This window comes from Pipistrellus kuhlii, unplaced genomic scaffold (assembly GCF_014108245.1).
Source record: "Pipistrellus kuhlii isolate mPipKuh1 unplaced genomic scaffold, mPipKuh1.p scaffold_m20_p_9, whole genome shotgun sequence".
NCBI classification, from domain to species: Eukaryota; Metazoa; Chordata; class Mammalia; order Chiroptera; family Vespertilionidae; genus Pipistrellus; species Pipistrellus kuhlii.
The window spans coordinates 10,598,597-10,609,351 of record NW_023425595.1 but is presented as its reverse complement, the minus strand read 5'-3'; the positions used below and the strand labels follow the sequence as shown (position 1 = coordinate 10,609,351).

At 34.2% G+C, this 10,755-nt stretch overlaps 1 protein-coding gene and 1 pseudogene across 1 annotated transcript; one reads left to right on the top strand and one right to left on the bottom strand.

The window, feature by feature from the left end:
• Positions 1-931: 931 nt before the first annotated feature.
• Positions 932-1,870, bottom strand: LOC118713070 (olfactory receptor 4P4). Its single transcript, XM_036427430.1, has one exon. The coding sequence runs from the start codon at positions 1,868-1,870 to the stop codon at positions 932-934; it is 939 nt and encodes a 312-aa protein (XP_036283323.1).
• Positions 1,871-4,207: 2,337 nt separating this feature from the next.
• On the top strand, positions 4,208-5,313 carry LOC118712649 (annotated as a pseudogene).
• Positions 5,314-10,755: the final 5,442 nt, after the last annotated feature.

Below are 10,755 nucleotides of genomic sequence, written 5' to 3'. Positions count from 1 at the left end.
CTGGAAGTTTTTCATTCTCATTTTGATGGTAATAGAAAAAAATTTAAGCATACTCTATATCAGGTAATTTCAATACCAGCATTTACATTTGATTTTACAATCCACTGGCTCAAAATATGTTTTCACTAGGATATCCATTCTTCTCAGACATTTAAAAGTAGCCAGACATCCTACTCTTCTGGCACAATCCCATTTGTGTCTAATAATAACTAGACCCCTGTTATACACTCAAAAATGGCTTAGTTTGGACAATAATTATATGGCTATTTTATTTATAACCAATGCCACCATTTCATTACCACATAAAGACGAGTTTTATAGCAAATTTTTTGTGGTTTTTAAAATGATTTTATTAAAATCACTTTAGAAAATCTTCCAATTTTTATATAACCACCATTTTTACATAAATAACATTTTTATTATTTAGTGCCTGCATGACTAATTTTTTACTTTTAAATTGTTACAATGAATGTGGAAATCATAAGCTAAGTGGAAAAAATGATTCTAAATTTCTGATGCTTCTTTTTGATGAGAATGCGGGGACGGTAACGAAGTCGTATAGACCCTCTGGATCTAGGATGATCAATATGAGTATTGCTTGTGTTCATCTGGAGATTTATTCATGGAATCAGAGTACAGGGAGATTCAAAAGTTTATTCACCAGTTAGCAAATTAAAGATATCAAAAGGAAAAAAAATATAAAAGAAAAAGCATACCATAACTTAAATAAGGAAATGATGACTCAAATCATTTGAAGATGTAAATAAGAAATACAAATCAATCAATAAAGAAGAAAATATGTTATAGTAAATTACAATGTTAATAAAATGACAGCAGTGTCATTTTCTTACAGCATAGTTCCTGGTTTAATAAATTTAAGTGAAACAAGTCTCACTGGAACCTGGTATGTAATGAGGAGGTAAAGTGCCTTTCAGATGACCTGACTTCCAGTCAAACATAGTTTCTGGCACCACACTTTCCTCAAAGCATTCTTCATCTCCATGTTTCTGAGTGTATAGATTAGAGGGTTGAACATAGGAGCAATGATGGTGTAGAAAAGGGCAAGCACTTTATCTTCTGGAAAAGTTGTGGCTGGTCTAATGTAAATGAAGAGAGCAGGCACAAAGAACAGGACCACCACTGTGATGTGAGAACTGCAAGTGGAAAGAGCTTTGGCACGCCCCTCTGCAGGGGAAGTCCTGATGGCGTACAATATCATAAAGTAAGATGCCATCAAAATCACGAAAGTCACCAAAGCGATCAGACCTGAATTAACAACTACCAGGAGACCAATTCCATAGGTGTCGGTGCAAGCCAATTCCAGCAAAGGATACACGTCACAGAAATAGTGATCTATCTCATTGGGGCCACAGAATGGTAAAAAGATGATGAGAAGAAACTGACTGGCAGAGTGGACAAATGCCCCAGTACAACAAGCTATGATGATCCTGTAACACTTTTGCCTGCTCATGATGATGATGTAGTGCAGGGGCTTGCAGATGGCCACATAGCGGTCATAGGCCATCCCTGTGAGGATAAAAATCTCAATGCCTCCAAGGAAGTGAAGGATAAAAAGCTGTGTCATGCAGTTATTATAGGAAATGGTCTTCCTTTCTGCAAGTAAATCAGTCATTAGCTTAGGCACCACTGTTGATGTATAGCAAAGGTCAGAGAGAGAGAGGCAATTAAGGAAGAAATACATGGGTTGGTCAACCAGTGGGCTGCATGTGATAGAAATCATGATGAGCAAATTTCCCACCCAAATAACAATATAACAAAGTAAAAACAATACAAAGTAAAGGATTTCAATGTTCTTGTTTTGAGATAGTCCCAGGAGAATAAACACAGTTACATTATTCCTATTGTCCATGGCCCAATGCAGATAAAATGCATTAATAGTTCCCTGCAAAGAATGCATAAGTCATAAGTCAATGCATAAGTCAACGTTGGAAATGTTCATGGATAAAACTGATGATAACACTAATATCATGAAACTACTAGTATGTTTAAGGAAAGGAAATTCTCCCAGTGTTTCAGAAAATAAATATTTGATATTTAATATTTTTTATATTAGTCTCATGGTGATATCCATAAGTCAGTAGGATAGGACATTATGTTCAATCTTGATATTAATAAAAATGAATGCGTTCAGTCCTGGCCAGTGTAGATCAGTTGTCTGGGCATCATCTGTGTACTGGTTTGATTCTCTGTCCAGGCAAATGCCCAGGTTGCAGGCTTGATCCCCAGTAGGGGGCATGCCAGAGGCAGCTGATAGATGTCTCATTCTCACATCGATATTTCTCTACCTTCCTCTCTCTCTCTAAAAGTCAATTAAAATATTTTTTAAAAATAAGAATGCATTCAATCAATTTAAAATGTTTTACAATTATTAGTAATTAGGGGTTGCCAAATATTTTCCAATTCTAAAGTATCAATAATATATCTCTAAGCCCTTGGAAAGACATTACTCTGGATCTTTTCAAATTCATATTTGTTTAAGAGGCAAGTATTAGTCACACAAAGTTTTTGTTTAATGGTATAGAAGCAAAGATTCACATAGTGACACGTCTACATTTACATAGTGGAAGCCAAAAACTCTACAAGGGGCCCATGCAATTGGTTTGAATAATTTTTTGATTGCTTGCTTACTTTTATCTTACTGACTCATGAAAGTAAAATGCTGATATTGTATAATAGAAATGTAGCTTTTTCTATAGGGATGTCAATAATAACCATATATTTAAAAGAACCACAGAATAAAACATATAGGCAATAGCTAAAATTTTAAAAGAGAAGCAGACATGCCCTCATGCCCCTGTTGGTAATACCTTAATCAATAAAGAAATCAAAATTAAAAAAGAAATGCATACAATGTGTTAGAGAGAGAGGAAGAGAGAGAGAAGCAGACAGCAGTCATCTCTTCATGATTTTGCTCTTGACTTGGTGTATCAAATTTAACAAGTCAATTTCTTCTCAGTGGTTAGAATCAAAGTGTGAATTTCTATATTTGTCCAATCAATGCCTTTTGCCAAAACCCATAAAGAATCTTGATACTGCATAATTCATTTTAAAAAAGTTTGTTGGAAAGTTTTATATGAAGACAAACAGATGGGACCTAGGGTCTATAACTAATTATAGCATTGTTAATTTGAGTACCACTCACTTTATTTCTTTGAATTTGTTAGCTCATTTGTGAAATGAGGACACATGCTTGAATTTTGCCACAAAAATGAAAAACAAATCAATAAATGACCATTGATTTAGTAACCATAGCAGTATTCATTGCTGATTTTATCTCAATGTTTGTGTTACTAAGTCAGCAATCTGGTGACCACATGGTCCAATTCTCTTTACTATAAATTTTGACCCAAAATTGTATCATTAATACTCACTACCTTTTCTTAAAATGTTTGCTATACCTTCTGCCCTAATCTTATCAATTAAGTTTCAAATTCTCTCCTCCTTACTATTTTATAGATTTAAGTTATTTTGTCACCTTTCAATTAAAAATACCTTTGTAATGGGTCTTTAAAATGAATTTATTTCTATGGTGCAATTTTAAGATTTAGAATTAGCTTATAGAGATGCCATTGAAAAATAGCGGTTCATGCCTCCAATTATAGTATATAAATACTTCCTTACTTACAAACAAATACTACTTTAAAATAATGTTTTAAAAGCTGGTCTAATTTTTACTCTTAAAGCAATTGCTTGTTCATATGAATGGACATAAATAAAACCATAATTTAAATCATGTGCATAGAAATAACCTCCTAAATTATTCTCCCCTCTGATTCCCCCAGAAACTACCGCCTGTATTTCTGACTTCTCAACTATTGAGTATGAGATCTCTAGTTTCTATTCTTGAGGTAGTCATCCATTTTAAGTGGGAGCTCCTATCTTTATATCCTTCAACACTTTTTGTTATCTAAAATGGAGAAAAATACTTTTTTCCCCTAAATAAACCAGAGAGCTATGAGCTTTTCTGAGTCTAGATCCTAAGATCTTACGTAAAAATGTAGAAAAAGCAATAGAGTAAATTTATGTTAACAATACCACTTTTTCACCTAATTATAATATTTCCTTTTTTCTAATTAGTTTATGAAAAACCAGATAATGTCTAAAGTTATTGTCCTTGAACCATTTCAGGCATTCTAATTTTGATATGCAGATGACAAAATAAGATAATAAATTAATTCAGGAGGACCTTGGAACCTTTTGTTTGAGGAAGATGATTACAGCTAAACCAGATAAAACACCGATTCAGGTATTACATGAATATGGCTTAAAGACCAAGAACTTCCCGGTGCATGAATGTGAAAGATCCGATACGCAAATCCATGAGACCAGTTTCACTTTCAGAGTAACCACTGGTGACATAACCTGCACAGGTGAAGGTACAAGTAAAAAGCTGGCAAAACATAGGCTTCAGGGGCTGCCATAAACATTGTGAAAGCCAAAGTATGTATTCCCTTTGCAGTATCTGACCCCATAATGACTGACTCTTCCAAGCAATCAATGAATCAGCTTAATCTTATTGGTCGATTACAGGAATTGGCTATTCATCATGGCTATTCATCATTACTAAATATACAACGTGGGGGACATATCTAGGGAGGGGTTTGGGATGGGAATGGGGGAATAAGGACAATTATGTGAGACCATAATCAATAAAAATAAATAAATAAATAAATAAATAAATAAATAAACCCTTCCCCAGGAGGAAGGACCTGCTCATAAGAAAGAATATACAACAATTTGCAGGCTAGAGTCATTTATGGGAACTAGGAAGGGACATTAAAAAAACAAGCCAAGAAAAATGCTGCTGAATTTTTTCTTAACAAATTCTGTAATATTTATCCAGAGAATTACATTTTTTTTTTTTTTTTTTAGCAAATGTAGCAGGATATTCTTTAGGATGTACTTGGCATTCTTTAAAGAATTCTCTAGGTGAAAAGACCAATCTACTAAAAAGAAGCCTCCTCAATAGTCCAAATATAGATTACAACTAACTGCTTAGTGAAATCACCAAGGAACAAGGTTTCAATATAACATATTTGGATATAGACAAACTGAGTGCCAACGGACAGTATCAATGTCTCACTGAACTCTCGCCCGGTCCCAGCATAGTCTGCAGTGGCTCTGGGGTGTCCTGTGGCTATGCACAGTGATGCCACCCACAATGCTTTACAATATTTAAAGATAATAGCAGAAAGTAAACTTGGAGCAACTTAGAAAACCCTTAAGCAGCACATAAAAAGTTCCTCTGTCAACCCCTTCTCAAGCAAAGCATTGACGGTAATGTTTGAGTTTGTGTGTCATTTCTGAATCTCATAAATTCCATCAGCAAGCTAGAGTCAATTATTGCCTAGTTGTTATTAAACTCTTTTTAATGGCTTCAACTTTGTATTGGTGTGTTGTATTTATAAATTTTGTACCATAGGCAGAGTGTAGCACCCATTGGACAATGCCATGTACATAGAAGGAAGAAACTGCATGCTTATTGATGAGGAGAAAGATGATGAAATAACACTGCTAACAGCAGTCTTTCTTCCTGGTGCTTAGCCTCTTCTTTGTGCAAGACTTTGCAACGGGAACTCGAAGGAAGCCCTTGGAATTACAGTGTTGAGGATGCACTAACAGGCTTTGACTAAATGTGATTGTTAAATATCAGGGAACATGATTGGTCTGCTGTGTACTAGTATTTGAATTCATGTAATAAAAAGATGCTGTTATAATGCGTTCTACTCATTAAAGTGTTATTGACTTGAAAAAAAATGAGCAAGCTAGTCTTGATGATTTATATGATATGTTTCAGTTAAGATTTCACATAACCCTTGGCCTCCAAAATTGTTAAAAGTAAAGGTTTGAAAACCTTGAGCATGAGGAAATGAAATGAAAGTGCTTGGGTTTGTATTCTAGCTTTCTTATGAATAATCATATGGCCTTAGTACTTTTTTTAACTACACTAACAGTAGGTCTAATAATTCTTATATTAGTTTACAATTTGAGCATTCCTGTGTGCTCAACACTCTCCTGAACATGTTATAGGCATAAACTTTTTAATCCTCATAATAACACTAAGAAATAAGTATTAATTGTAAACCCATTTCACAGAAGAGGAAAGTGAATTATAGAGATGTTAATTAGGCCAAGACCATTGACATAAGACATAACAGTATCAAGATCTAAAACCACATAAATCTCACTTAGCAATACATTTAGCAAAATGTTATGTACTTTGAACAGTTCCTGGTGCATAGCCCTTACTGAATGAATAGGTGATACTATTGGTATTTAAAAGAGAGGGTCTCTGACCCCAATATGTCAATTTTTAATCTATGCTAAAGTGAACTATTAATATATACATCTTTAATTTGCAGGACCCTAAATTCCTGAAATACAGAGACTATCTTACATTCTGCTTTGAAATATTAAGAAGTACTTTCACAAATTTAATTTTGAATTTTAGCCACCTTTCCCTTATATGTATGATTTTTGGCAAGTACTATTTTTCCTCAGATCATCATATCACTGATGAGGACATCGATCTCCCAACACCGTTGTGAGAATTAACTAGATAAAGTGTATGTCACCCACTTCATGGGAGAAGCTCAATAAACATTTCAATTATTTTACCTTTGTTCTTTTCCTCATTTTCTTGATAACCTGTAAACCACTTTTATTCTTAATCAATACTTTGTCATTTCTTACCAAAAGTTTTGATAATGATTTCTTCTTATTTGAAATTGGTTACCCAGCTAAGCATCAATTAACTGTCAGTGTCTTCCTGTCCCTTTACAACATCTTGACACATCCTTAATAGGGAACTTCTTGAATTTATTGCTTTCATATCTCAAAACATATTAGTCTATGAAATTCAGAAAAGATCTCTGTATTTACCTTTAACTGCACCCAATCTCCTATCTACATAATAAAGACAAAATATATTCCACTGGCATCACACATTCAGGCAGGATCATGGAAAGGAAGGAGAAAAATTCACCACCAGTGCTCTTCAGTTCCAGCTGTCATTTTATCTCTATTCCTTCCTCTCAGTGCTATCTCTCTTTCCTCATTAAAATTCTGGTCATTCAACCGCTGCTCAGAATCTATCATATCAGCTTCTTGAATTCACATTTCGCTCAGCATAGTGAATTAGCCATTCATAGAGAGAGAAAAAAACTATATTATTTCAAAGATAATTGACACCTGTTAACCAACCGATATTCTCACATGAACAGTGAGAAGTCAGATATTCAGAGAAACAGTTTGAAGGCAAGGAATACTTTTAATATCCAAACAAGTCAAATCACAATCTATATTTCTAGCACTATATTATTTTTAGAGATGTCCAGGCTCACATGATTAAATACTTAATAGAAAATACATTCTAAAACTGAATTTCTTTGAGCATTGACTATTCCTCGCAAGTTGTTTTTTACTTACCTAAGCTCATCAGGTGGATTTCCTTTAGGTCCAAGTTATCAGACCTGATGCTAGAAAAGAATCTGGTTTATATAGTATGCAAGTGCAATTTTCTCTGTAGAATTACATTATCTCTCTTCCTCTCCTTCTCCCTCCCCCGCTCCCTTTCTTTCTCCTTATATCTAAACGTGTGTGTGTGTGTGTGTGTGTGTGTGTGTGTGTGTGTCTAGGTTTTACTAAGGAAAACACTATTAAATGTTTCTATATCATTTCTTGAATGCTCAAAATATTTACTAGAAGATATTTTATAACTGGACTACCAGGTTCAAGGAATATGAAGCACATTAAAGTAAATGGTGTATGAGGAGGGTCATATAATGAACATAGAATGGGAATGTCATGATCCATATGATCCATCGTAAGTTTATCTAGTCTACTTCTAACACCAGAATACACACACAGTAATTTGCATTTCTGATGAATAATTGAAGATAAGAGTTATAGGAAAAAAAGAAGTAGGCTAACATGGAAATGAAAGAATAACCAAGGTTGGGAAACAGGATTAGAAGAAGCTACAAGGAAAATAAAATCAGAAGGGTTAACATGATTTAAAAGTAGTTTTAGTCTAATTAAAACTGTGAAATGAAGCAAAAGTTTTAAAATTTCTGAGATAGCTTCTGGTATGTGTCCAAGGCTCTTTTTTTTGTTATCATATTGTGTCTCACAAAATAGTATGAAGTTATGTATTCCTATTGGAAATATGGGGAAGAAAAATCTGAGATCAGAGAAATAAACAAATGTCTTGAGGTTATTCAGCTTAGAAGTACCAGAGGGAAGATTTTTAAACCAGTTCTATGTGTCTCCCAAACGTCTTATTTTAAACATATTTGTAAATGGCCTAAAATAGGAAACATTAAGAAGTTGATGCAGTGATCATAAACTGCACTTATTTTAGCTTCAAGGTAGGTTATATATAATATGACCATTAAGAGTATGACACCTGGAGGTGGATTGCCTGAAGCCAAATGATAGCTCCCCCACTTTTTTTAACAGCTTTAATGAGATATTTTTGACCAAAAAAATTTTCAGGCCCAAACCGGTTTGGCTCAGTGGAAAGAGCGTTGGCCTGCGGACTCAAGGGTCCCAGGTTCGATTCCAGCCAAGGGCATGTACCTTGGCTGTGGGCACATCCCCAGTAGGGGGTGTGCAAGAGGCAACTGATTAATGATTCTCTCTCATCGATGTTTCTAACTCTCTATCCCTCTCTCTTCCTCTCTGTAAAAAATCAATAAAATATATTTTTTAAAATGTTTTCATATATTTATGATGACAGAAGAAGATTTGACTTTGGGTGGTGGGCACACATACAGATGTATCATAGAATTTTACTTGAAACTTACATAATTTTGTTAATCAATATCAGTGCAATAAATTTAATTTTTAATTGCATATACTTAATGTGTACAGTGCAATGTTTTGACATAAGTATAATGTGAAATAATCACAATTAAACTATTTAAAATATCCATTGTCTCTACATAGTTGTGAGTGTGTTGAAAAGATTTAAGTTCTATCTTTGCAGTTTCAGATATACAATGTGGTATTGCTAACTATAGTCACCTTGCTATATATTAGATCTCTAGAACTTATTCATTCCACATGACTGAAAGCCTGTACCCTTTTACCAGCATCTCTCCATTTCCCACAACCCCTAGGCCCTGGTAACCACCATTCAACTCTCTGCTTCTATATCATTTCCACATATAAATGAGATCATTCTGCATTTCCCATTCTGTGTCTTGCTTGTTTCACTTAACCTAATGGCCCCAAGCTCCAACATGAACTTGTAAACAGCAGAATTTTCCTCTTTTTTGAGTCTGTGTATGTATCACATTTTCTATGTCCATTCATTAGTCAAGAACAATGGGATTGCATACCTTGCATACTATGAATAATACTGCAATAAACTTAGGAGTGCAGGTATCCTTCAAGATCATAATTTCATATCCTTGGGATATATACCCAACAGTAGGACTAATGAATCATATAGTAGTTCCATTTTTTAGTTTTTGAGGAAACACCATACTCTTTTTCCATAATGATTTATTAATTTACATTTCTTTCAGAAGTGTACAAGGATTCCCTTCACTCCACATCCTCACTAACACTTATCCTTTTTTTAATTCTTTATTGTTTAAAGTATTGTATATAGTATTACATATGTCTCCTTTTCTTCCCATTGACCTCTCCCCACCCCTCAGCACATGCCCTCATCCCTCTAGTGTCTGTGTCCATTGGTTATGCTTATATGCATGCATACAAATCCTTCGGTTTATCTCTTTCCTCCACCCCACCCTCTCCTGCCTTCCCTCTGAAGTTTGACGGTCTATCTTGAATCTTTTCAATAATAGGAACCAGTACTCTGATAGGTGTGAGGTGCTATTTTTTTGTCTAGCTTTATTGAGATATAACTAATATATAAATTGAAGATATACAACCTGCTGATTTGATACATTTATATATTGCAAAATGATTGCCACCATAACATTAGCTACCACCTTTATCACATCACATAATGGCCATTTTCTTCTTGTGGTGCAACATTTGAGATCTACACTCTTAGCAGTTTTCAAGTATATAACAGTAGTATTATTGATATTTCAAATATATTAATACACTATAGTCATCATGCTGTATATTAGATCTCCAGAGCTTGTCTTATAACTGGAAGTTTGTACCCTTTAAAAACAATCTCCCTGTTTTTCCCAGCCCCAATGGTAACTATCGAATACCATTCTTCTTTGTTGTTATGAAGTTTGGCTATTTTATTTTTCACATATAAGTGATATTATTCAGTGTTTATTTTTCTCTGACTTATTTCACTTATCATAGCCCCTTCAAAGTCTATTCATGATATCACAAGTGGCAGGATTTCCTTCTTTTTCATGGCTGAATAGCATTCCATTTTATATATACTTTTTCTTTATTTTTTGACAGAGACTTAGGTTGTTGCCATATCTTAACTATTTTGAGTAATGTTGCAATGAACATGGAACTGTAAAACTCTCTTTAAGATCTTGTTTGTAGTTCCATTGGATAAATACTGAAAATGGAATTGCTGAATCATATGGTAATTTTATTTTAAAATTTTTTAGGGACCTCCACACTGTTTTCCAGAGTGGATGCACTAATTTACATCCTCATCAACAATGCATGGGGGTTCTCATTTCTCCACAGCTTCACCAACACTTATCTCTTCTCTTTTTGATGATAGTCATTTAACAGATGTGAGATGCCATCTCATTACAGTTTTGATTTGCATTTCCC

What these genes read in the sequence shown, in the direction of transcription:
- LOC118713070 (XM_036427430.1), bottom strand. Translation starts at nt 1,870, where the DNA reads ATGGACAATAGGAATAATGTAACTGTGTTTATTCTCCTGGGACTATCT.